At 38.5% G+C, this 27,971-nt stretch overlaps 1 protein-coding gene across 1 annotated transcript; it reads right to left on the bottom strand.

Annotated features, from left to right (window-relative positions):
* Positions 1–15: 15 nt before the first annotated feature.
* On the bottom strand, positions 16–27,971 carry npffr2a (neuropeptide FF receptor 2a). Its single transcript, XM_069706004.1, has 3 exons — positions 27,641–27,971; positions 10,042–10,141; positions 16–5,547 (listed from the first exon to the last, which is right to left on the bottom strand). The coding sequence occupies exons 1-3, from the start codon at positions 27,966–27,968 to the stop codon at positions 4,695–4,697; spliced, it is 1,281 nt and encodes a 426-aa protein (XP_069562105.1). The 5' UTR covers positions 27,969–27,971; the 3' UTR covers positions 16–4,694.

Below are 27,971 nucleotides of genomic sequence, written 5' to 3'. Positions count from 1 at the left end.
TAAGCAGACAATTATGTGCAACTTTCACGCCTAGACAGCGCAAAGCATGACTCTCGCACGTTTTGCTGTAGTGGGCCGGCGTGTCTATTTCTCACTTTGTCGTGATAACGGGTTGAATATAAAAGCTACACTTTTGTTTTTGCTTCCATTTTTCATGAGTTAAAGTAAAAGATCTAAGACTTCTTCAATGCACACAAAATGTTTATTTTTCTCACATTTTTGTTCACAGATCTGTTAAAGCCATGTTAGTAAAGCACTTCACCTTTGCCAAGATAATCCATCCACCTCAATGGTGTGACACATCAAGATGCTGATTTAACAGCGTGAGTTTTGCACAGGCGTGCCTTGAACAGGTCACAATAAAAAGCCACTCTAAAAGGTCTAGTTTTATCTTGAAAAAAAAATGAATGAATGAAGATTCAATGTACCGGTGTCTGTAGCTTATGCCTTCCTATGCAATAACCCCACTGCCACAATGAGCCAATCTGTTCACAATATTCACATCAGCAAATCAATCGCCAACATCGGAGATGAACATCTGCCCACTCACAGCCGAATGAAGCGGTCCTGAGCTAAAGTGGTCACATGTGGTCTAAAGTTTTGAGGCCAGGAGGATGTACTGCCAAATTCTCAGATACTACATTATAGACAGCTTATGGAAATAAAATGAACATTTGGGCAACAGTTCTGGTGGACATTCCTGTGGTAAGCATGCCAATTGCATGTTCTCTCAAAACTTGTGACATGTGACATTATGTTCATGATAAAATTGCACATTTTAGAGTGGCTTTTTATTGTGCAGCCCAAGGCACACCTTTCCTGTAATCATGCTGTTTAATCAGCATTTTTTTATGTCACACCTGTCATGGTGATGGACTATTTTGGCAAATGAAGTGCTCACTAATTTGTAACACATTTGTAAGCAAAATCTGAGAAAATAAACCTTGTATCTTGTGTGGAAGTGTTGTTTTATATTTTTGTTGAGTATACCTATCCATAACTGTGAGGATTAAGAGCAGAAAACTAACATGAGCGTATCATGTTTTTTTTATGCTGTAGCTCATTCCTAAATTAAGTTTGTAAAATGTGAAAAGGATTCAACAGTTGGTCAAATATTCTATTTTGTCAACCTTAATTTAAAAACTTAAACCAAACTACATTTAGTTATTTCAAAAGAATTAAAATGTGATACTGTTTGAAATTCAATTAAATGCCATACGTACAATCAAACTAGATCAATGACCTACAGCCCACAATGCTTTGTATCCCACAAAACAACACTCACAAATGCACTCAGTGTGTTACTTATTCTACACATATTACATATAATTACAACATGATATATAAACCAGCTCTCAACACTGTCAATTAGAAAATCACAGTATTATTTCAGAGTATGTAATCAATCGCCTCACTCGGCTCAAGTGAATAGCAGAATTCAGCAGGGACATGTGAGCTGTCTCTACAATAAGTGTTAAATAAGGGTTCCAAGGAGACCAAGAGGCCTTGGTGCTACAAGATGTCATGGTCTGCTGGATGCAGGAACACTGTTTGGCAACATTAGTCATAATTTCAAAGAACAAGAGTGTGACTAAGAGTTAGCAAGTCTCAGAAAATTATTAACAACCATTTTCTTTTAGGACAAGTCATATTAAAGGTCCCTATAGAGTTAGTAACTTGTTTTGTGGCACCGGATCAGTTACAGACTTTATTACGCAAGACTAACTTGGTCTTGGACTGACAATCCGCAAGCTAATTTTTGTAACACTCGTGACAGTATTTGACCTCATCAAGCGTCATGTGACACAATTAACATGCCTGGGACTCCCTGACAGTCAACAAAAGGGATGCAGCCAACTGAACACATCCAATAACCAGGATGATTGTGAATCTTTGTAGACAACTAGTCGAGTAAATCTGCCTGTGACAGTGCCATTGTCTTTTAGGACTGTATCAGCAATATTTCCTTCCCTGTGATAATGGTAGAACTACTCTCTTAAAAAACAGGCAAACAGCTAAATCTTGCTGAGTTGAAACAGTTTAGCTGATTTTTCCCTAATTTGCTATTTACCTCAGACTTATGCAGACTAAAGCTTAAGACTGCGGTAGAATGAACTGGTTTAATTCCTCTTACTTTGTAGAACTCTACAACACAACTTCAAAATTAAATTGTACCACATTGTATGGTGCATTAAAATACCTGTGCCAGCTTTGCAGACTCAGTGGTACAAAATTGGATGAATTGTCCATTAAAATATGTTAATGCATGTATTAACATCAGAGTATATTTTTGTCAAAGTTAATCTCAAGGTACAGACAGTAGATGTTAGCCTAGCATGAAGTCCTTCACTTCAACAACAATTAATTGTCAACACCTATAAATGAAAATGACTGGTTTGCCTCATCCTGGATATCAGTTAATTGACTTTAATTTCAGGATGTAGATTATTGGTTTTTTTATTGCTACACATGTATTTTGTTAAACCTAAGGGTGGAAGCCTGGGTGACTGCCTTACTTTCCAATGCCTAAAAACAGCCCCCCTACCATTATTCAAACAGGTGGGCCATTGACCTCCAATGTGGCTGCTAGCAAGTGCCTCCAACAACTTACTCCTTTTGTAAACTTAACCTCTGATTGTATGAATGCTTGGTTTGTAGAGTTAGTAGATGTTGTTGCTTATTCTTTTTTTCTTTTCTATATGAATTTTCAGAACAGGCCATTTAAACATTTTACAGACGCTATCAACAGTGGAGATTTGAATTATGTGGAATACCTTTAAACCAAAGGTTGTTTAGTACCCCGCAAGATATTCCCTTATTGTCAGTTCACATAGACAAAAAGATTCACATTATAACTTGCAATCTGAGCTTTAGACTCAATAACACATATTTACAGCGATACAATACAATACATGTATTGAGACCAATGCAATACCATCATTTTTTATGTACTGTACGGGTTCACTGCACAAACCTGTTAGTAATAAAAATGAAATGACAGCACGACATTTGATCTGAGATTTACATGGCACATATCATAAGTTATTCACGGTTAAATCATGGTTAATCAAGCATAATTATGCTTTTATGTACATGTTTACAGAGCAGATTTCAGATTAATATAATATAATAATAGAGATAAACGGTCCCTTTGGTTACACTATTATAAGTATAAATTATAACATCTTTGTTGGACAATGTTGGACTCCTGAGGCTTCTCTGGATGCCTGCATAATCTAACCAGTGATTAAATGTTCACATGTCGTTATTAAACCGCTGACTTTATAAACAATTGAAAAAACTTTCTGTAGGAAACCTGGCTTAATTGGAAGAGACAGCACCCATCCCTTGTTGGAGGGTGTGGCCCGCTAAAGAACATGGCTGACTTCATTAGAAACCCTAAAACATGACAATCCACAGTTGCGGTCTTGTATGCGTCTCGGCAGTTTCATTACAGCTGTCACATTAATTCAGTCATCATGAAGTAGACCAATTGTGAGACATTTAACAGTTTCTGTCATCCCCTATACTACATTTCATATTTATTCTCAGTAATTCAAATAAGTATGTTGTTGTTAGTTAGTTTATGGATTTACCTCCCTGGAAGAAGGTTTTTCATTAATTACATAGAACCAAATCTAAAAACTAAGATATTACAAATAGACTTCCGTTACTGAAATGAGTTGTTATTACTGAAGGGAAAGTGCATGCATGCTCTGAAATTAGTGAGACATGTGCTATGATGATGATATAACAGGTAAATAACCTGTTTTAAATGCATATGTTCTGCATCCCTCTGTAGAACTTTGTTCTTATGTATGCAGTAAATATGATTGCGTGTGCAAATGAACATGATCAGAGATACTTGAAAGATTATTCTTCAAGTCGTGTGTCTGCTTTGAGTTCATGGTAAAGCCCTTTAAAATAAACATGACTTGAATTTTTTCATCTGCTTCATAAATGTGGTGACATGACATAATTTAGCAGGTTTTAAAGGAGTTTAACATCTGATCTGCAAAATCTGTGAATAATACAAATGCAGGTGAAAGGTTTGTTCCAAATAATGTACCAACAAGAACATCTAATCAGAAATTATATTTGTCCAAAAATAATTTTGAAATCTGCTCTGCCGGTGTCATTGCACATACACATTTAATGCAGCTTTATACATTTATACATAACATTTCTATAAGGTTTGTCATGGAGCAAGAGAGTAGCATGTTATCAATGCAGTATCAACTGCTCCTAGTTGGATAATTAAACCCTGGACAATGAGAGCTTTAAGTCTTGTTTTTTCATTTGTCGACAGCCACAATCCCAACAACGCAACCTGCTTTCATTTTTAACACAATATGTGCAACATATTTTGTGTTTCTTAAAAGTGATAAATAGATTAACAACCAAAACGGGTATTTCTATTTTTAACCAAGTGACATGTATTTATTCTTGGAGTAAACACTGTGGAGGAGCTTGCTCAGTCAAAGGGATAAATTCTTGTTTTACAACCTGTCTTTTTTTCAAATTTCCTTAAATTTTTGCCTATTTTGACAGCATTAAAATTGCTTTGGATAAATTACATATAAACATCAGCTTTTAAAACCTATGTAAGTGAGCCTTACAGTTTTTTTAGGCTCAGCAAAGCACTTAAGTTTGAACACTTTGCTTATCACCCTGAAGAATGTCTCTGTGTGTCCTCAAATGGACACTGCTGTCACCCCGCCACTACTGCAAGATACCTTTTCCAGGTCCTCCATGACCAAGTCCTGTTCAGTGACATGGTTGGTTCGCCTGGAAGTGGTCTTATCCAGGCTGTTGAGAGAAATAGGTTCCAGGGAGGTTTGCACATTAGTAGCAGGGAGTACAGAGTTTCCTTGCAGCCTGTGTGAGTAGGTTTTCCTCCGCTGTCCGTCTGCTGTGCACAGGCTGAACTTGAACACTGCTTGAAAACCTCTGCGGAAATTCTCATTGAAGAAACCGTAGATGATGGGGTTGACACTGCTGTTGAAGAAGGCTAGCCAGTGGGCAAAGGGGTAGATGTAAATGTTGATAATTCTGTACTGTTGCTCAGTCAGGCTGGCATAGTCGCTCAACATCATGAGAGTCCACAGAGGCAGCCAGGAAAGGATGAAGAGCAGAGCAACTATTAAAAGCATTTTAATCACCCTTTGCTTTTTCTTTGACACAGTGTGGCGGTTGTCATGGCCCGGCTTTCCTCCGGTTGGAACTGTTGTTTTGAAAAGGGTAATGCCTATTCGGGCGTACATGATCACAATAAGGGAAAGAGGAGCAAGGTAGATATTTGCAAACAGGACAGTGGTGTAGATCTTCCTCATCTCTTGGTTTGGCCAGTTCTCTCTGCACCAATAAAAAGGGCTTGTTTTGTTGTCATAGCCCAGTAAAACACGAATGCTTTGCTCCTTGGTCACTTGTAGCATCACCCCTGAGGGACACATGATGGATATAGCAAGGACCCAGATAATGACTATTATCAAGGTGGCTGTGGATATGGTCAGCTTTTGCTTGAATGGGTATACAATGCATCTGAATCTGCAAAAGAATTAAAAGAAAAATCTGCGTAAATATAATACATGTAGACATTTTCTTTCAACATGTGTATTTTCCACTGGAAGCAACGGGTGACAGAATGGAACATTTACTTTAAATTGCACAACCTCTAATCACATGGAGGGCACCTCTGGGTCATATGTATGAAAGGTGCAGTACACATAAGTAGATCTATATATATTAATATATGTTATTATTAATATTAATAACAGACAGCAATGTTAAACAAGTGCACAATCAAATACCAATTTGGCTTCAGAATTACAAATATTGTATAACTGCTGCTTACATTAATGTTGAATAAAAAACACTTATATAACTCTAATTCCCTTCTTCCTCACTGTATAGTGTAAAATATACTGTACCGCAATTTCAGATCATAATTGACCAAGCTCCACTTATTACTTTCATTGCCATTTACGACCACGACAAGATCTGGTACTAAAAGTTACATAATGTATTCACCAAACTGTTCATAAAAGATGTCTTGGTACTTTGGAAAAACACAAAAACACAGCAAGCTGTTTTGACAAGTGTTGATGACTAACGCATGGAGAACTTTCAAAGGCTGCTCTTCTGAAACTCTGTGGGATTTTTCTTTGAACAAAACAGCTTTGTTGACTTGACAAACATCTTAAAATGAACTTTAAGTGAGACCCTGCCCATTCCTGAATTTAGTGCCTGAATTAATGATAATGAATACACATAATTCCACGTAATAAAAAAAAAGAATTGTGGATACATGTTGGTATTCTTGAATTCACAGTCCAAAATATTACTTTTGTAATCTCCATTAAAAAAGCCTGCACCAATATTTAAAAAGTCATTTTGTGAGACTGAAGTTATCGACCTTCAAATTTTGTCTAACCACCAGAAGTGTCTTTATTCAATTATATTCTCCTGTAAAATGATTTACAAAAAGGAAAGAAACGATGTATCATAATTATTAGACATTTCCTCTGTCAAATAATGATTTATCATTACTTACAGTGGGTACGGAAAGTATTCAGACCCCTTTAAATTTTTCACTCTTTGTTTCATTGCAGCCATTTGCTAAAATCAAAAAAGTTCATTTTATTTCTCATTATTGTACACTCAGCACCCCATCTTGACAGAAAAAAAAACAGAAATGTAGAAATTTGTGCAAATTTATTAAAAAAGAAAAACTGAAATATCACATGGTCATAAGTATTCAGACCCTTTGCTGTAACACTCATATTTAACTCACATGCTGTCCATTTCTTCTGATCCTCCTTGAGATGGTTCTACTCCTTCATTGGAGTCCAGCTGTGTTTAATTAAACTGATTGGACTTGATTAGGAAAGGCACACACCTGTCTATATAAGACCTTACAGCTCACAGTGCATGTCAGAGCAAATGAGAATCATGAGGTCGAAGGAACTGTCCAAGGAGCTCAGAGACAGAATTGTGGCAAGGCACAGATCTGGCCAAGGTTACAAAATCATTTCTGCAGCACTCAAGGTTCATAAGAGCACAGTGGCCTCCATAATCCTTAAATGGAAGAAGTTTGAGACGACCAGAACTCTTCCTAGACCTGGCCGTCCAGCCAAACTGAGCAATCATGGGAGAAGAGCCTTGGTGAGAGAGGTAAAGAAGAACCCAAAGATCACTGTGGCTGAGCTCCAGAGATGCAGTAGGGAGATGGGAGAAAGTTCCACAAAGTCAACTATCACTGCAGCCCTCCACCAGTCGGGGCTTTATGGCAGAGTGGCCCGACGGAAGCCTCTCCTCAGTGCGAGACATATGAAAGCCCGCATAGAGTTTGCCAAAAAACACATGAAGGACTCCCAGACCATGAGAAATAAGATTCTCTGGTCTGATGAGACCAAGATTGAACTTTTTGGCGTTAATTCTAAGCGGTATGTGTGGAGAAAACCAGGCACTGCTCATCACCTGCCCAATACAATCCCAACAGTGAAACATGGTGGTGGCAGCATCATGCTATGGGGGTGTTTTTCAGCTGCAGGGACAGGACGACTGGTTGCAATTGAAGGAAAGATGAATGCGGCCAAGTACAGAGATATCCTGGAAGAAAACCTCTTCCAGAGTGCTCTGGACCTCAGACTGGGCCGAAGGTTCACCTTCCAACAAGACAATGACCCTAAGCACACAGCTAAAATAACAAAGGAGTGGCTTCGGAACAACTCTGTGACCATTCTTGACTGGCCCAGCCAGAGCCCTGACCTAAACCCAATGGAGCATCTCTGGAGAGACCTGAAAATGGCTGTCCACCAACGTTCACCATCCAACCTGACGGAACTGGAGAGGATCTGCAAGGAAGAATGGCAGAGGATCCCCAAATCCAGGTGTGAAAAGCTTGTTGCATCATTCCCAAGAAGACTCATGGCTGTACTAGCTCAAAAGGGTGCTTCTACTCAATACTGAGCAAAGGGTCTGAATACTTATGACCTTGTGATATTTCAGTTTTTCTTTTTTAATAAATTTGCACAAATTTCTACATTTCTGTTTTTTTCTGTTAACATGGGGTGCTGAGTGTACATTAATGAGAAATAAAATGAACTTTTTTGATTTTAGCAAATGGCTGCAATGAAACAAAGAGTGAAAAATGTAAAGGGGTCTGAATACTTTCCGTACCCACTGTATAATGTCTTATTAAAGACGTGTGGTCATTTTGGGGCATTGCTAAGAACTTTTACTTTGAAGGAGTTGCAGATGTAAATGCAGTTGATGAGCACAGATAGACGAAGTGAACAAACGCACTTTTTGATCAGTTGAAAACACTGCAGGGGATATATGGAAATCATTACAGCCAAGACAAAGACACTCCCATGTTACAGTAGGTTGATCAACTTGAGTTCTTTGTGATTGTTAGTTTGACAACAGAGGCATTGAGATGCTTCCTGATCATCAATTACTGAAGGGCTGTAGTTGGAGTTTAAAAAAAAAATGTTGGCCACTCGATGAATTCAGTCATCCCAAAATACTGTAGTATTTGGATAATATAATGGATAGAGATGTGATAGCAGGAGAGTCAGATACAAATAGAGAAATTAAGAAATTATCTGGCCCCAGTTTCCCAGTATGAGCACAGTGACTAAAAGGTCACATGAGAGCGCTTTATCTCCTTCCCAATTCAAATCTAATTCCAATCGAGTGGCTACAATGATGACAAAAGATGACTTTGAATTTTGGATGTCAAAGCAATTTAAACTCCATCTGGCCTTTCCAGATGGAGTTTCCATTTTTCAGGTTATTTCAAATTGTGACAGAATGACATCGCTGGACATCTTGTGTCTGAAAATTGAGCAATGATAAGATACAACTGTCATTTTTACAGCTTGAAGAGCTGCTGTCACCCTCCCCTCCTCCTCTATTAAACCCTGCATCTGCTCTGTCTTTAGAGGGTCTCTAGTCTCGGCAGCAAACTGTAGTTCCCCACCGTGTCATTCTGATAACTCTTCCTATGATTTATAAAGCCATTAAGCAAGATAAAACTCTGACTGTTGACATCTTTGTTAACAGTGATGAGACAATTCACTGTCATTGTTAAAAAGAGAACATGTGCCAGATAAAGATGAAAGACCTGCGCAATAAGCTCACGTTTCATTAAAAAAAAAAAAGTCAAATATTTATGCTGTTTGTCCATTTGGGGGAAGAAGCAGAAACGAGTTGTCATCATATTTTTAGTTGATGTTATATTATTAGCAAACAGCTGCTTATTTACACATTCAGCAGTTGAAGAGAAACACTGTCAGTAATCATCTTTGGTGACCTGATGCCTGTAATCCAATACAGTTTTAGCTGTTTTTGGTCTCGGCCAACTCCTCTGATAACTATCTTTTTCATATAGCTGCCAAGAACTCCGCAGGCATGGAAAAAAATGTTTGATGTAAAACAAAGAATTGTCATTGTACAAGCAAGCAGGTTATATTCCAGTTGGCGGTGTTTGTCCGACCGATTGCTGTTGCAATTATCTTGGCAACCAGGAAAGTGTCGGAAACTAGGTAAACTTGCCGAATGGATCATCAAGGCACCAAACAGTTTGTTCCATTCTAAAGTGGGACAAAAATCTTTGGAATTGACTTTTGTGAAATGCAGCTTTATATTAATGTTCAAGCTCATGAAATCTGGTATCGCCGCAGGGTGTTTGTTCTCATACAAATGGAATCGATTCGAAAGTCAAATTCGTTTGTTCATTTCATATTATTAACATTAAAAAAACACTATTTGTTTTTGTGTTAGATTCATAAATGAATAACAATTTGGACAGCTTGATTTGATATGCATTAATATGAACAAATTACGTGCACATTTTATTTTGTTCAAACTTCTAAGCAAAATCACATTTTTGGAAATTTGGACTATATATTGTATAAGTTCTTTCTCGTTTTATCTGTTTTCTTTTACACATAAAGCACTTTGTTTGAGATGCACCTGCAAAAGAAAATGTAGCATTTGTTTTGTTTTTGAAGCAGTCAAATACAACCACTGTACCTGTCAACAGCAATAGCGACCAGAGTGAAGACGGACGCTGACACAGAGATCCCTTGAACCATGCCACTCATTTTGCAGACCAGGCTTCCAAAAGGCCATCCTGTAGACAGGAAAGATGCATTCAGCTAATTTACTCCGGAGGAAATCAGTTCAGACAGATGACATGATAACTGTGGCCTCAGGTTGTGACCCTAATTTAAAAAGCATATTTTCAGGTTAGAGGTAACCATCAGTCTCTTTAAAACTCAGATTCCCAAACATTTCAGACCACATTCCACTATACCAAACCATACTTCTCAAGTAGCGCTGGTCTCTGCACATCATAACATTTTTTTTCATCAAATAAAATGTATTGATTTAACCATGCAATAGCCTTGAGAGAGGCTGAATAACATTAATATAAGGCTGCTGTTTCAAAATCAAAGAATCAAAGAATAGTTTCATTCATCAGAGCACTGACAGAAATCATTTAAAATCAGCAGGGAAAGCTCATATAAACAGATGTTGGCTTGCAGCTCCTCTCTCTCTCTGACCTGTCAGGTCCAGCTATGTCACTTGCATCCCAACTGTTTTTTTGGACCTTGTAGCTATTTCAAAATGGCACTCATCAGGTTTGCTAAAATCAATATGAATCTGACCACCTTGGGCTGATGTTAGCATTATGCTATTCTCACGATCAGCTCAAGTTTTAGGCTTATTTATCAACTTTATTTAAGTGCTACAGTTCTCTGTTTACTAAGAGATGGATAAATAAGGAAATATGATCGTAGGTGCCTTTAGAGCCCTTTTATAAATTACCAAAGGATGTACTAAATGGATATGTCCATGTATGCAAACATTACAATTTATTTAAAAACAAAAACTAGAGTAAAAAAAAAACTCTAACATCCTGCATAGTCCAAAATCATCCATAATCTATCTCCCTTCCACTAAATCCCAAATCCCCAAAACTGAATTTATGTCTTCTCTTCAAAATGGCAAAATCCAGGGACACCAAGGCATTGTAAAAAAAAAAAAAAAAAAGGACAACTATGGATTAGCATTCCAACCTAGAGTTGATCTCCGGTCCTCCGCTTCAGTTGTTATGGTACTCTATTCACTGGAGTTCTTTAATCTCTACGTGGATGAGTCTTTGCTGTAAAGGAGCTAAAAGCTTCTCCCCCCCCCCCCTCTTTTATGGACAGCCAACATTTTCACAACGCTCCTCTGTCTACCGTCACAAACATTTCTCCCTCTCTGTGTTTCCCTAGCTTCATAAATTCTCTCTCCCTTTCTTCTTTTGGCCACATCCACACATGAGATACTGGATTACCAGGAACAGGAAATACAGTACTTCGCAATCAAGTAAAAGCGTGGGTGACAGAGGGCTCCTTTGAGATGAGACCGGCCTGCGTAGAATCCACAGGCGCACAAGGCATGTCAGTGCGATTTCTGCAAATGCTTTAAATTGGACCTCATGCAACGTAGGCAACGATAACCTTGCAATGTCAAAGCAGCGCCAGTTTTTTGGAGGCAGACGCTGCACTTGCTCTCCACCGACTGTCAGGTCCCGGGGCATGATGAGAAATGCTCAGATCTCACCTGACCTAACAGCTGACTGGTTTAAATGTTGGATCGACATGCTGACATTCTATAGAAACTTTTCATTTTTGTTGAATTGCAGACATTTTGATTGAACGGCTGATTTTGAAGTGTTAATATGTTAACAGAATAAGGGCCTGATTTACTAAAGGTTTGCGTGTGTAAAATCACGTGCAAACTCCACACCACCCGCAAAAAAATGTCCAAGCCGATTTACGAACGACACGCAGTGAGGATTGCGTCTTTCAAATGTGCAATTTAACACGTTGTCCATTTTGCGTGTTTGCCTGCATGCATATGTAATATTGAGCGTTTCTGCTTGAAAATGCAAAATACTGGGAGGGAACAGACAAATAGATACATTTAGCACCCGCAACGATATTTATTAAACGTGAAAGTAGAAACAGGAGAAGTGATTGCGTGTGTACGACTGAAAGGCATGTATTAATCAGGTGGGCAAATCTGGAGAGACGCCTGCTCTTATTGTGGCGAGAAGGAGACTTAGAGAAACTAAAGAGTACGTAGAGAATGTGTTTTTACACCCGTGGAAAGATTTGTGAGATGACAGGTAAAAGTTATTCAGACATATCGCAGACATTTCTGAGTTATTGAATGAACTGAATTATGATTGACAGTCAACAACAAGGAGGAGCCATGAAATACTAGCAATGTCCAAACTTCTAAGGACTCAGCATTTCCCTGCCTCTGGGTGGTTCCAGAGTATCGCTGCTTGGATATCCCACCTGGTCCCGTTATTCAGGTGAGCCGTCCCAGGTCCTGAAGGTGTCCCGCAGAATTCACAGGTAGCTTCATCAGGTTCCCGAGCAGTCGTGAGGCACTGAATGAAAAGCTCATCACATAAAGAGCTGGACCTGCTGATCGGTGTTTGTTAGAGGATCTCATCCTGTTTTATTTGCCGACGTTTTATTATTAAGCCTTTTTTTCGCCTTTTTGTTTTACCCACAGTACTGACTTTCTTGCTGATAATCTCCTATAAAGCGTTTTGTTCTTGTTATATTTCCTAATTTCAATGGGATCAGATTTCCTTTTCCTTTTGCGGTCGCTCTGTTTTCCATTGCTGGAATCACTTTAACACACGCAAACTCCTCATTTAAATATATACCACGATTTGCACCTGATTTCAATGACGTAATTACTTTTAGTAAATCGCCCGCAAAACGGGTGCAAAAAAAAATGTGCAAACTTTTTGAAGGAACACGCAATTTAGTACCCGTTATTTGAGATCTTAGTAAATCAGGACTTAAATGTTAACAGAATGAAATGTATCAGTCAGACAGGCTGAATACACTTAGATTACAAGTCATAAACTGCATACAGTATACATCACAGTTCTAGTTTGTTGTGTATTCAAACTTCTAGTAAATGGGATCTGAGAAATGTAACATCTTAAGGACGCAAAGCCGTAATGGTGTTGATAACTTACATATCAATAGAGAGAGCTATTGTCTTGTATTTCTTTCCATCTTTTCCATTCAGGAAGATCCTGCCTCAAGGTGATGCAGAAAAGCTAATTCATGTATTTGTTACTTCCAGGCGAGATTATTGTAATTCCTTGTTGTTAGGATGTCCAAATTACTCATTAAAAACCTGCAGCTGATCCAAAATGCTGCAACAAGAGTAATGACGGGATTTAACAAGAGAGATCACATTTCTCCAGTTTTATCTTCTCTTCACTGGCTTCCTGTGAAATCAAGAATAGCATTTAAAATTCTCTTGATGACTTACAAAGCCCTACATGACCAGGCTCCATCATATCTTAGAGATCTTATAGAACCATATAATCCTAGCAGAGCACTTCGCTCTCAGTACGCTGGTCTACTTGTGGTTCCTAGAGTTTCCAGAAGTAGAATGGGAGGCGGAGCTTCAGTTTTCAGGCTCCTCCCCTGTGGAACCAGCTCCCAGTTTGTGTTGGAGGGGCAGAAACCCTCTCTAGCTTTAAGGTTAAACTCAAAACTTTTCTTTTTGACAAAGCCTATAGTTAGGGCTGGCTCAGGTAGACCTGAACCAACCCTTAGTTATGCTGTTATAGGCCGAGGCTGCTGGGGGACCTCGTTACATGCTGAGCTTCTTTCCTCTCACTCTTTCACTCTTTATACACTCATATCTCACCATTACATCTCATTAACTTCATGCTTCGTCTCCCATAGTTTCTGCTTATTATCTGTAGTCTCCATTCAGTTCCCTCGCTCGCGTAGTTTCTCTTCTTTCTTTTGCAGATGTCCCGTCATGGAGCTGCATGTCTCTGCTCTGCGCTTGTCGTCTCCACCAACAGTTCATGTCTTGTATCTCTATGCTGTCCTTTTCTCTCTCTGCTCTCCCCTCTCTCCAACCGGTCGAGGCAGATGGCCGACCACCTCTGAGTCTGGTTCTGTTAACAGATGCTCCGCCCACCTCTGAGCCTGGTTCTGTCGGAGGTTTCTTCCTGTTAAAGGGAGTTTTTCTTCCCTCTGTTGGAGGTTTTTCTCCCTTAAAGAGGAGTTTTTTCCCTCCTAGCTTATGTGGGAATTGTTGAATTGTTGGTTTCTCTGTATAATGCTGTAAAGTTTTGTTGGAATGACTTTAATGTGTTAAGTGCCATGAAATGACCCATGTTGTGATTTAGCGCTATATAAGTAAAATTGAATAGAATTTCTATTAAATCTATTCCTATAACTTGACAGGAACAAACAATAGGTCAACTGATTTATATCGTTGTGTCTGCAAATCCTCAATTTGGCCAGTATTCTTCGGATTCTTCAAAAATATATATTGTTTAACAATTGGTAAGAGTTTTTAGTAAATTCAAACTCGGTGAGACAAAAATACAATCAGGCTGTCAGAGTTCAATGAAATGTAAGATTTACTGTTTATCTAAAGATAGCACAGCAAATCTGAGAGTTGTTTTTGATGGAACGCGCCTTTGACTAGATCCCTGAGGATTCCCCTTTTCATACCTAAAACATCCACACTTTGTGGTGTGTGGCTTCAGATCACACTATTTTTTATTTCAATCATTTCTGGGGATTTTCCACCATTGTATACAGACAGTCAAGGTCACTCTAGCCCTTCTGTACAGGAGTCCTCCGCAGCGTAAAGACACTGTATCTTCAGGAACCTTCCACAGAGACGATATGAAGGCATTTTAAATTAATTTCCAGACACATAATTTTTCCAATACTTCCTGAATGTAGAGAAATAAGATCAGAGTGTACATTTTAATCTACCATTATTTTCAGGTTTATTTTAGAGACCAAAGATGAAAGATAAATAGTTTATGGCCCCCTTATGAGTGTATTTAAACTTTGATCACATCTTTGAGTATTTAAACTTTGATCACACCTTTGAAATGATTACTGATATAAAAATATATACCACGATATTACAGCAGCAAACTGACACAATGCTGCTTTATTTGAGTGATTATGTAACCCTAAAATGAAAGGTAAACCATAAAAAGAGGTCACAGATTATCTGTATAGCAATTTAAAAGGCTACACTGTCATAATTGGCAACTCAGGACCAACTGATATCTGGGTCTGATAACATAAATCAAAGTTTGATCTAACTAGATGTAGATGTTTCTGTGATTTCCTGTACAGACTAGAAGCTTGACTTATTGACTCTGCCCCTGCTGCCTCCGCCTGCTTTTTTCAGCTTTCAATGGGAGGTGCAGTTGATCTCAAATGAGCCCAGAGAAAGAATGAGAGCAGTCGAGTTTTCCTTCGGAAGATTCCTTACTGAGCAAAATGACTCAGAAGTATTGAAGTGTCAGCAATGACAAAAAGCTGGTCAAATTCTCTGAATGCAGAGGAAAGGTGCTTAAACGCTTCCTTTTTTTAAATCTCCTTTAGCAAAGGTAACACAGAACTATCGCTATGAAAAAGGAAGAGGAGAAAAAATTCCTTGCAACAGCAACATTTAAAGTAACGTGATATACAGCCAATCTGTTGTACAGTATGTACAGTGGTAGATTTGTAGACATGTTATGCCTATCTTGCCTGAATTTAACAATTCCTTTCATATAATCATACTAAATAGGATTTATGTCATTAAAGATAAGTGGATAGGAGGCTGAACATGAACAAGCATTATAAATGTGAGATTTTTTAGACTGGCAGCCTATATTCAATATTTTTCGATTCAAATTCAGTGGTAAAGTCATAAACTGTCAAAAAATAATCACCTCTGGCTCCAAAAGAGCAAGATGTTAATGCTCAAAAGGTCAAAACAACAGCTCACAAACCACGGCTCGTTGTCGCTTTGGTGTAGTCTGTGTCATCCAGGTAAACACTGCATACTAAATAAGGAAGTTGGAGGATTTCTGCATAGTTTTGGGAAAGAACTTTCACTTTTGTGATTTTATCTCACAAATACCAGCTCAGTTATCTACTCTTACACTTTTGGTTTGAGAGACCTGTTTCAGTCTGTCTCACACTCTCACTGGCGTAATATAAGAGGAAGCTTAAAACATCCACCTTAATGTAAAAACAGTTCTGTATATTGAACAGGATTAAAGAGGAGCACCAACACTGGTCCATAAACATTACAGAGTCGCATGCCTTCCCATGCGTCCACCAAAAAAACCAATTTGGACAAATCATTAACAGGAGCAGGAGTTTCCTCCAGCTGATTGGAGGAGTCTTTCCTCTGAGTATTTAATTAAATACCTGCCGCATTAAACAACAACAGGATCCAAATAAGCATCTCCAAAGCTGGCAAATTGCTCGCATTTACACAAGTGGCACAACAGCGGTAACTTTTTGATTACTTATCCCTGACATGAAGCCATCAGGATCCTAGTGTCCTTCCTCAGGTGAGTCCTGGGATATTTTTTATTTTACTGTGAATAGAAGTTTGATCATTTTAAAAGAGTCAAAACTAAAATCAAAACTATCATTCTGTTATGTCAAGCTTTTTATTGTTGAGATTTTTCCATTTTACAATCTCACAACAGACAATATTGTACGTATAGATTTGTTCCCTTAACTAATGTGACCTCTTTAATCAATGAAGTGGCTTCACAACCAAAATATGGCAGTAGGTATTCTACCTTAAATTGCTGTTGTGAAATAAATAGTCATAATAAATGGACGGAATTTACATTGTTGAGGAAATCATAAACAAACTAATAAAAATATGTTTTAGCTACACAGACAACCGATTTGACTTGATTAAGATGATTGATTTATTTTGGGTAGGTCTATTATTGTGTTATGGAAGTTTATATGTCTAGTTGTCCATGTTTATATAGTCTACATGAAACAGCACAGTAAGAATGTGAAGTATCAAAGATGCACTTTTAGGCGTCCATTTTAGGAATATTGTTGTTTCACTGCAGCAAACTTACGTCAATAACATCCGACGCCTACTGTAAGTGCTTGCAGATTCTCTTAGCATTGCTGGTGATTTTTCTTAAGTCCTCATGAATTCTTCTTCACATCTTTCCTCATGACGTTTACCATCACGGTTCAAAGAAAAGGGAGCTAAAAAGGATGTCTTACAATGAAACTATCCTAAATGGGGGAAACTGGTGAATAGTGCAGGTGTCTTATTGTGTCAGACTCAAAATAATCAAACTCAAGACTTATCAGTGTAACTTGTATTTATGGTTAATTATCATACACTTTAATGATAAAGGTTGAGTGGATATTATTTGTATTAATTACATCGAAACTGGATGATCCAGAACCTCCCAGATTGGATCTGTCACCTCCTTTGTCAAACAAAATCTATGAATACACTTTAATATTTAATGTTATCTGTTATGTCATTCTTTTCTTTCCCATTCAATTTACTCTTAAAATGGCTTGTTTGCTTATTTTTGATGCATTTTTAATCTGATTGTAAAAAAAAGAGAAAGAGACAGGCGTCAATCGCTCGGATCACACAGTGACGCAAAAAGCGCGTGGAATTTTCTGCAGGTCATAAGAGCTTTTGTTACAGTGATGTGAGCCAGTAGGTCAGTTTGACCATGAGCAAACCAAAGTTGTTTTGGGGGACCAACAGGTTGCAACACAGGAACATGTTATGTGTATGTATAATCTACTCTGGGCTCCATTGTCACAGTCGGATGCCTAATTTCTTTAAAATACAAATGACTCTTGTTTCAGAAGAATCATGGATAGCAGTGTTTGGTGAGAGTAGGTGCTGCACGTACCACAGGTACTGAAACGGAGAGATAAATAGACAGACAGACAGACAGAACACATGTCTTAGTTTGCTTTTCATCGAACAATAGAAGTCCCTTGTAGAGGTGGCTGACTAACAATGTGTTTGTTCTGTTTTGTGGGATGATGCAGGTAAGAAGCTGGGATCTGTTCCCTGGAAGCGCTTATAGAAGTAGCTGAACTGACAGCCCGGCTCCCCAGTTTTTTTATATTGTTGTTGACACTTTCCATTTTTTTTTTCCTTTTTTCTTAAGATATATAGAGATTAAGGGCGCTTCCAGATTAGGTATGATTAATCTGTACTGTCCCCATGTACGATTATCCCACCCCGCCCCTACCGAGCCACCCGCTGGCCAGCGCTCACATTATTATTCCATACCCAAGTACATTTGTGTAATATCCACACAACACTTGTATACATGGTAATCATGTGCACAAAATCCTAGTGATACAGTTTCTACAGTCACTTTTACAGCAGATGTTACATTACTGCAGCTTTTGTTTTGGGTGCACAGAAAAGGAGGACACTCAGCATACTATTGTCTTCAAACCTCATCTGTCATGCAAGGAAGCAGATGTAGATGATGATCTACGTGCACACGCAAATTTCTTAGAAGACAGGTGCAGTGGAGAACAGTTTTTTTTTTTCCTTTTAAGATTTTATCTTTGGCAATTTTACCATTATTAGAAACTGAAGGAACAGACAGTAAATGTTACATAACGAGCAGTAAAAGTACAACCAGCCAGGAATTAAACTGGGGACTTACTGCTGATGGATGGATGTGGTATGAACCCCCCATTCAACTATTAGGTCACTCCCTGCTCTCTTATAGTTAGAAAAAGTAATTGAAAGTGAAGTAATGTTAACATCATATTCTTAACACTGGGCCACCTCCTGATCCTGGTACAGCTAGTTTGAAAACCCGATGCATATGACACCCAAGTCCACCTGATCTGGAACCCAACTCCACCTCTTCCAAACGGATCTGTGCTGTAGGCAACATTCAGGCTTATCAAACATACTGGAGTTGGGCTCAAACACACACAAGGGCAGTACGGAGTACCAAGTGTCAAAGCACCCCGAGGGTGTTTGGGCATGTGTGAACACAGTTATTACACCTAAGAGGAGCTGGTCTTGGTCTGGTCCAAAACAAATTGTGTGGTTCATTTGTGGTTGGAGTGTGATCCGACCTCGATCTAATCCAGCTACCAGGGGCAAGTTTGAATTTAGTCAGGACCTTCTTTCTGTATTTACTCTCTTGCTCCTGCTTCAGACACATCGTATCAATAACCGAAGTAAACGTTCTCACACGGTTTGTTTTGGTGCATGCATTTGCTTGAATTTTTCTCAGTGAAAATGAACTAAACTAAGGGGAAAATGTTTGAAGCTAATAAATTCATCAATTGACTGGAACAAAGTGTACCTGTAAAAATGCCTTGAGAAGCTGTCAGCTGCTTAAGTGTAAAACAGAAAACTGTGCTTATTGCTGAGCCAGACTCCGTTTCAAAACATCTCTCCCTCTCTTCCTGCAAAAAATATTGTATATTAACAACTTAATGTGATAATAACACAACAAATGTGTATACAAAGTGAGAAAGATTATATAGTGTGAGAAGCAGTCCCATTACCCACAATGTCTTGTTTAAAAGCTATTTGATAAATGTTGAGCAAATAAAGTAAACACTTTTGGGAAACTGCCAATTTAATCTTCTTGTGGTGCTTCTTTGATGCAATTCAGATGGGACCAGTAAGCACTGATGCAGATTACACCACCCCAATCACTGTCAACTAAAGCATCATGTTCTGTAAACATCCGAATGGTGCATTAGATGAAAGCTTTCTTAAAAAGAGTTTTCCTGTCTCAGCAGAATGTTCCCAGATCGAATAAGACACTAACTGCAGCCAGACAGACAAAGTGAAAAAAAAAAGCTGCACAAAATGTTACAATGATCTCTCATTAGACATTGGCAATCCATAACAATCTAATGATTTGATTCAGATCCAAAAGTTAATTAGAATTTTTGATAGAATAAAAAAAAGGGGAGCTTTACATACCTCTGTCCTTTACTGGCTGAGCAGTAAATAATTCATAACGCTGACCTAACTGCTGTTGATGAGGGTCATTTTGTGAATGGAAATGTACAATCTGTGGCGTAAAGGCAGGGATGAAGGCAAGAAGTCTGAGTGCTCTTCTGGGTTGTTGTGGTTAATGTTAAGTTTCCACCTTCCTCTCAGTTGTGACAGTAGCGAAGGAAAGATGTCTTTCATTCAGCACAACATTAACTAATCTTAGCATAAATGTATCATATATTGATCTTTGGCATTTGTGAATAAATTGATAATTGTAGATGGTAAGAAAATATTTTGAATTGTTTTTGTTTTTTCAGCCACTCAAATTGTTCATTAACTTCAAACACACAGAGGGTGAGTGACACACATGTCACATGCCTGGTAATCCTGAGCAGCATGTTAGCAGATGCGTTCAGGCACACAGTAGTCAGGAGTAGCCAAACGCCTGCTTGGCAGCACTCAGAGCCCAGTACACAATCACTGTAGTTGTGAGAGTAAAAGAAAAGCAGACTTGAAGCTTAAAAATACGCTTTAGGTCAAGATTACAAGCATATAGTGCAAGTAAAACGCAAGCTGTTGCACCACCTGTGAAGTGGGAGCACATCTAAACACAGTGTTAGACTAATTCGTCAGCCACTCAGATACCACAAAATTGATGTGCCCCCCCCCCGAAAAGCTTCCCAAAAAACATGAGGCTGCCATCACAAAGCTTCCTGGTGTGGTGCTGGTAGACTGGTGATGAGCTCTGACCCTTTTATGCTTGACAGTTCTTTGCATAACAGTTGTACGTGCTCAGATTTTCTTCTCTGTGACACCAACAAGTCTTTCGCCCTCTGGTCTCGGAATCCTTCATGTGTCTTTTTGCAAACTGCAGCCTGACCTGACCCTTTTTTCCCAGGCATCAAATTATCTTACTCTCACTCTGGTCAGATTTGAGAATTGCTACTATGACTATTGTGCCCGCAGCAAGAACTCACTTTGCAGCCAAAAAGCATCTTTATTTTATTTATTTTTTCTTTCAATGATCCTTGGCTTCTTTTTTCTCCTCAAGGAAGGTCCCCTCTCTCATGTAGCTCAGTTTGGTCACCTGATCGACTGTAGGAAAAAATCTGAGTAGTCCACATCCAGATCAGTCAAATATCAGTCAACCGGAAAGAATGACGGTGCATCTTTGACATGTTGTTGTAGTTATTTTGAGAAGGGCGTTACATTTTATATCACATGAATTCTGCAACTAAAGTCACAATAAGTGAATCTTACATGCTAAATATAATTGAAACTGGAAGTGCATGGCTCTCAAACAAGCAACTAAAAGAATGTTCAGCATTACTGTACATGTGTTTATTTTTTTGACCATCTCATGCCTGTGTGATTGCACTTTGAATGCACATTGACTGCATTTTTTCTTCATTTTGAAAGTTGAAAAGAGAAAAAGTGAACTGTGGCAAAGTAGGCTAAAGTATTTTCTTATTGTAAATTTCCATTGAAAATGTTCTTTGTTATACAACCTTAATGTTCTGCGACATGGAAACACAAACACATCCATTTACAGTAAATGATATGGCCCTTTGTTGATTATCAGCCATGGTTGACTAAAAACCAAAGTTTTTGATTTGATCATTGTGTTAACTCTGGGAGGTAGCAATGTGGTAGACTAAATGATTAAAAGATAGAAACACATCAGCACAAAACTGTCTATCAGAATGTAGCTTCCTCCCAAGGCAAAGTAAAATTGTATCAGTATTTAAAATCGTATAACCCTAATCAACTATTATCTTAAATGTCTTCAAGGTGAAGCCTAGACTGCTGCTGAAATCTCTGGGAAAAAAAAGAAAGAAATGACAGTGTTATAAACTCTCCTAAACGATACCTCTCAGATTCATGTTCTACAGTTTCTGTATAACAGGAATTTTAATGCATTTAAATCCAGTGGCCTATCAAGTCAAAGAGCGGAACAGTTCCCTGTTGAAACTACTCAACATAAATTAATAATGTAATCGCTCAAAAACTGTTTGATATTATGAGGGATTGTTTATGGCAATGACTCCCAAACTGTGGTACACGAGCCTCCACCTTGTGGTACAAAATTGTTGAAAGGCATAACAATCTGCAACTAAAGACCAAAGATTTTATTTATTATACAAAATGACAAATGTTTGTTGGTTACAGCTATTTCCTTTTTTTTTTCCTCCTAATTTCAGGGTTTTGTTGGTGTAATGCCTTTGGGTTTTCATCTGTCATGTTTTGATAAAATGCAGTAAGCCCTTTTAAGACCTCATATTTGGCCCTGGTAACATGTGATGAGCAGTATTATTAACTTTCGTGAACTTAGCCAGATAAATCCAAAAGTAAGCAATAGAGGACAGAATTGTGTGTTGGTGCCTTACAAAACCTTTGCAAATGCCCATAACAAATATTAAACTTATAGTTTAGGAGAAGATCATTACTGTTAAGGATAGAACTACTTGCTTGGTGGTCGGGAAAATAGTGGACATGGGTAAAAAACACAATTGCTGACAGTACACATGATGAAAACAACGGTCTTCTTTGTTGAATGAGTCCCATAGTGATCCCTAGATGGCTGATTCTCTTGTGTCTGGGCGCGCAGTGATTTTGTCAATAACAAGCGGAGGGCATACATCAACTTTGATGTCAAACTCTGGAAATCTGCTACGGAGATCCTTTAACTGCTTCAGAGACCCTGAATTCAATGAATCAATGAGCCAGGCGGGCTGTTTTGATATATTCCATTTTTAAGAGAGGATGTCAATGCATCAGGTAGGGAGTGCAACCGGGTTGGGCTTCTCATTTGCGGGGTTGCATGAATTTGTCCTCAAGTGTCAAACTGTCAATGCCGAGTTCACCTGTGCTGTTCTTAGGCATCTAAGGGAAAACCTTTGGTGCAAAAAAATCTCAACTCAGTGATTTGGCTCAGTGCAAACAAAAACTCCCCCAAACTCTGATGTGCACTCTTTGCTAAAGTTTGAGGTGCTTGGAGAAATCGCTGTGTGCCTGTTCCAGCACTCACAAATAAATGAGTAACTCAGGTGCTGATGTTGATCAAGCAACAGAATTAGGAATACTTACTGACAATGCTTATAGCTTCCCCCTGCTCTGTGCACTTTACTGGTTCAAACCGAGAAGTAAGGAGGAGCATATATATTGTACTATCCATTCAAATTAGTGTGCATCAGTAGAAAAAAAAACATTTTAATGTCTCTCAAGCATTAGTTTTGGGGTTTGGGTCCATCCCCAGGCCCCTTCAGCACTTTTTACTACAAGTTACCCAGACATACACAAAACCAATCAGTCTTCATCCATAAAGTATTTTCTCCTGCAAAATTGGATCGTACTAATTGAAAAAACTTTTCTCAAAGCATAAATCATACATTTGCACTGTTAGTCAGGTTTTTTTTTTAACTGTGGCTCTTTGTTGGCCCTTGTAGTGGTTTGACGGGAAAACATCCACCATCAAGTACTAGTCTGTCAGGTGCCGTTAGGGGCTCAGTATGGCTTAGCACACTGGAACAAAGTGACACTTAAGACAATGCACATGAAAACAAACTCAAAGAACTGTTGATCATCAAATGGTTTTGCAAAAATAAACCAATGAGGCCCAAAGAGGTTGGCCAAATGACCCACCACATCGCTCCTTTGCTAAGCTTCTCTATGGGAACCATAGTCCCCCAAACAAGATAAGATAGTTCCAAACTGAGTTGCATAAACGCTGATATCTTGCCATACATAGGTACATTCAATCTCAGTGCCTTAATTTACCCTTTTCCTTTAAAAGGACCTCATAGACTAAAACAAATGCAATGTGATGAAGAAAAAAACAACAACTGATAAGACATTTACACAGCTATATGTTCATTTAACTTTACATACATACTCTCTTTACACATTATGTATCTAATGAGTCATCTCAACTTGCAACAGATTTCAAGATTACCAGAAAACCTGTAATTATAGATCCCTCACAAGCCAAATTGTAAAGTCTTATTAATATACTTATGTTAAAGACAATTTTATTCAGTTCGGTTGGTGATTCCAGAGCCTCCTCAACACTCACTGAAAACGTTGAATATGAAAAAGCTTCATGAAATTCTATTCAATTACACATTTACATTTTTACACATGTGTACCCTACTGAGTTTACTGGTATTTTCTTGAACTGCCTATATGTTCTCTGTCAAAGAGATTTTTATAAAAATGGGCATAATCGTAAATGCAATAATCTACTGCTAATAAACTCTCGTTCTGTTTACTTGTGTTAGCTGCAAGCTGTCTCTCCTGTTTCAGAATTTCATTCAGAGTTATGTCTTAACAGCAGGGATTTAGGCATGCAAAGCACTGCAGGCTGCTGGATTTCCCGAAACACAATGTCAGGGTCTGATATGTTCTGGATCCAGACAGTAATGTCAGATTGCTTTATTTTTTTGTATAACTTGTAAAGAGGCAAAATGTAAATAATTAGCATGCACGTATAATATTACCAAATGGTAGATTTAATCATAGGACCATGTCTAAAACAGCCTCTGGAGAAGAACAAGGCAATTCAGTTGATTCACAGTCACTGTGTTGAAAATCTGACAGAAATCTTTTGTCAAGGAATTAGAATATGGTGAACAAGAGACCTGCTTGGTGGCTGTTTTTCTGTCAAAGTGAATTTCCACATCAACTGAAGAATTTAAGAGAAAACATGCATGACCCTGAATTATTATTATTTCTGATTTCCATTTTATTTCCTTTGTTTTGCTTTTAAACAGACTTTGTGGAAAATTTAAACCCAGGCACCATTATTCACCTTAAAAATGTCAAAGATGGACTTTGTCATGTTTACCTCAAAATTTAGATGCGATTGAAGCTCAATGCTAACATGTCAACATATTTCACAAAATGTCCAATCAATGTTGATATAGTCAATTAAATAAATAGATTCCTTAACAAATGCTCTGTCTCTATGAAGCAACAGCTAAATGTGGGGGTCTGGCACCAACTCTGTCATTTGACGTGTACGTAGTTGGTGGATAGAAGGCTAATTGAGCTCTTTGGGGTCCAAAGGAGCTCTAGATGTAGCACCAAATGAAAAAAAACTTATCTTCACTCATACTGCAACTAACTATGTTTCCAACAGCAAAAATGCCATCCAAAATCAAAGCTGTATATTGAATGTGTATTGATTGAATCTAATTTTCAGCTGTATTAATGCGTGCCAGAGTATATGGATGAATAATTGCAACAGAGAGGCCAAGGCCGCAGCTGCATCGGCCATGCAGGAAGGAATAAAGGAAGGAAGGATGAACTGGAAAAGACTGCCACAACCATTAGGGTGGTGAATTCAGTGAGTATTTTTGCCACCTAACGCAATATTGTCTGACTGCTTATAGTTTTGTTGTTAAGTGGTGCTACAAGGTTAGAGACGTAACAAAGGGAATAGAAGGATAAGTGGGTGTCAGAAGTTACATGTACTGCATTTTGGTACATGAAGGCATTGCCGCCAGGGCTTTGCTAGCAGGAAAACTCATAACACACAGGAAGGTATGGCTGGAACTGACTACATTAACCATTGACACTGTGTGGACATCCAGTAAAAAAGTGATGAATTTTTCTTCAATGATTAGATCATTTGGAAATGTTAAGAGATGAGAGTGTCCAATTCACATCTCTGCAGAACTGTGGGTAAGTTATGCTTAAGAATCTCATTAGTTGTTGATGTTTGGCAGAGAATAGCTGCTCATCACAGATATTTACAGATATGATTTTTAATTGTGAAAGTAAAGTCACTTTTAAACTTAAGTTTAATCTCATCACGTATTAATATTTTATTAATCTATTCATAATTATCAGCTTATATAATTTTCAGAGGCTACATGCCTGAAGCTTAACCTTGAGATGTGACTCTCATTACAGCCTAATGAGGGACTGACGTCACATGTGCGTGCTGAACTTGTTTGCGAGAAGCCAAAAAGCGGCCATATAACAAGGGTCATGCCGTTACTACGTTACACGGTTATTCTGTCAGGAAATGATCAAGGGGTGCACACTTGAGACATTTTATATAAACTGCTAGCAAACTTACCGTGGCTTGACTCTCCTACCGGACTAGCCCCTGCGTCCGGTTCAAACTAAAAGCAGCGGCCAACCAGGTGTATAAATACGCTTTTAACGATACGTGGTTGGATGACGTCACTATGATGCGACAATCCCTGTCATTAAAAATATTGTGTAAAACATAACAGACAGGTTTATCTAGGAGCTAGTGGTTGGGCTCCATGAAGGAAATGTACTTTATTTTCCTGTTTTGGGATTCTGCAGTAGGCAGGCAAACTATGACCTCTGGGTGTAGAGATTGGCTGCATTATACATTTGAGGGTAATAAATTAGCGTGATGGGAGGGGCTTAGGATATTTAAAGGGACCTCCTTACGATGGAGGAGTAGCGTGGGCAGAGTTATGAGGAAGGTAACAACCATTTTGACCATTTAGAAATAGTGACTTGTCCAAACATTTTTGGTTTAGAATTTGTTTGGTTGTTTTTTTATTTGCAAACATTTTTGTTGTTTGGTACTGGGTATTTACATGCAAATATAATTTTTGTTGCCACAATTCTGCACTTTTGGGAGACGCACAATAAATTGCACCATCACTACCTACGACTACACCATTTCTGTGCTATTTTATCAAAGGACTGAGGTTGAACCCCGTCACACCATACAGGATTTATGTCACAAGACACTGATGTTTGAAGAGATTGGCTAGTGCTGGAGACACCAGTATGCCCATAGCACAGCAATTCCCAATGTCTGTAGAAAGCGCTGTTGTATTGGAAATAGATGGTAATCAGGCAGAGGTCAAGCAGGGTTCATTTATGATCAGGGTTCATTTTGGGGTGAGGTTGGTTCTTTTACACAGCTTCCTCAGATACTGCCCCATTTTACAAATGGCATACTTGTGAACTGACACTCACTGTTTTGAGAGCATAAGTGCGTTCAAACTGTCAAATACAGAAACACGCAGTGCTCTACAAGCACCTGGATGATCCACTCAAACGGTGCAAAAAAGAAGTGTGAAACTCTTGACACATTCCCCCTAAACGGTTGCCATCTTGGCTATGTAGAGGAAGGTGCGGAGCCACCGACGTGAAGTATTGATTCACAGTAAGGTGTCTGAGGCCACAAAAACGCATTCATTTCTGGGTAAAATAGTTAAATCTGCAGATATTTTGGTGGGTGATGTGTTCACATGTTGAGATTATTTCCAGTCAGTGCAGAACAGCAGTGTGTGATTTGAAACAACACTACTCTCTCAGAGTCTTAACATGTAAGAGCACTATTTGTTAGTGTACTAAGGGAAGTATGTCATTGGAACACAGCATGCAGTTTGAAAATAATTTAGGAGGATGGTCCCTTCTTTTCTGTAAGATAGCCATAACAGTCAAAATTGATGGTGAGAAGTTTCCAGTGTTTCATACAAAACTTTCGGACCGTTTTGAGTACACCATACTCAACTTATAGTGCACTGCATGTTTTCATACTTGACAGAATGAACACACTTATGCAGTGTAACTAGTAAGTGTTTGTACATAAGTGAGTGATTTGAGACCCAGCAGTGGAGGCTCAATACACTTAATACTTGTTGAGATGTTGACTGGCTGATAGCACTGTCTATGCTGCCAGTTTGGTTAAAAAAAAAAAAAGATTTTGGTTAAAAAGTTTTCACACAAGTCACAATCACAATCAAACAACATATTGAAAGCCTGTAATTAATGTTCTGCTCACCTGTAATTATGTTGTCAAGAAGGGTTGTAGGCATGCAGAAAATCCCAACCAGCAGGTCACTCACAGCAAGATTTAAGATGAACAAGTTGGTAACACTCCGCATGTTTTTGCTCCTCAGCACAATGAAGCACACCACTCCATTTCCAACCATGCACACGAGGAAGATCAGCAGGTAGGACACAATGAAGATGGCTGCCGTGGATGGCTGATGTAGGTAAAATCCAACATAGGTGATGTTGTTCCTGGGTATGACAGACTCCACAGAGGAGTTGTAAAATGCCCAGTTGTCATACAGTTGAGTCAAGTTGTTCTCAAGTTGTTCGTTCATTTT

This window comes from Brachyistius frenatus, unplaced genomic scaffold (genome assembly GCF_029030835.1).
Source record: "Brachyistius frenatus isolate BFR_SWC_R1_liver_20210118 unplaced genomic scaffold, ASM2903083v1 Contig_60, whole genome shotgun sequence".
In the NCBI taxonomy this organism is placed as follows: domain Eukaryota; kingdom Metazoa; phylum Chordata; class Actinopteri; family Embiotocidae; genus Brachyistius; species Brachyistius frenatus.
The sequence above is the reverse complement of the archived record's forward strand: the minus strand, read 5'-3'. Positions and strand labels throughout refer to the sequence as shown.

Excerpts from the sequence above, each read along its gene's own strand:
- npffr2a (XM_069706004.1), bottom strand. The coding sequence starts at position 27,968 with ATGAACGAACAACTTGAGAACAACTTGACTCAACTGTATGACAACTGG. Across the intron at positions 10,142-27,640 it reads TCTTGACAACATAATTACAG|GATGGCCTTTTGGAAGCCTG; the intron begins GTGAGCAGAACA and ends TCCTGTCTACAG. Across the intron at positions 5,548-10,041 it reads GTCGCTATTGCTGTTGACAG|ATTCAGATGCATTGTATACC; the intron begins GTACAGTGGTTG and ends ATTCTTTTGCAG.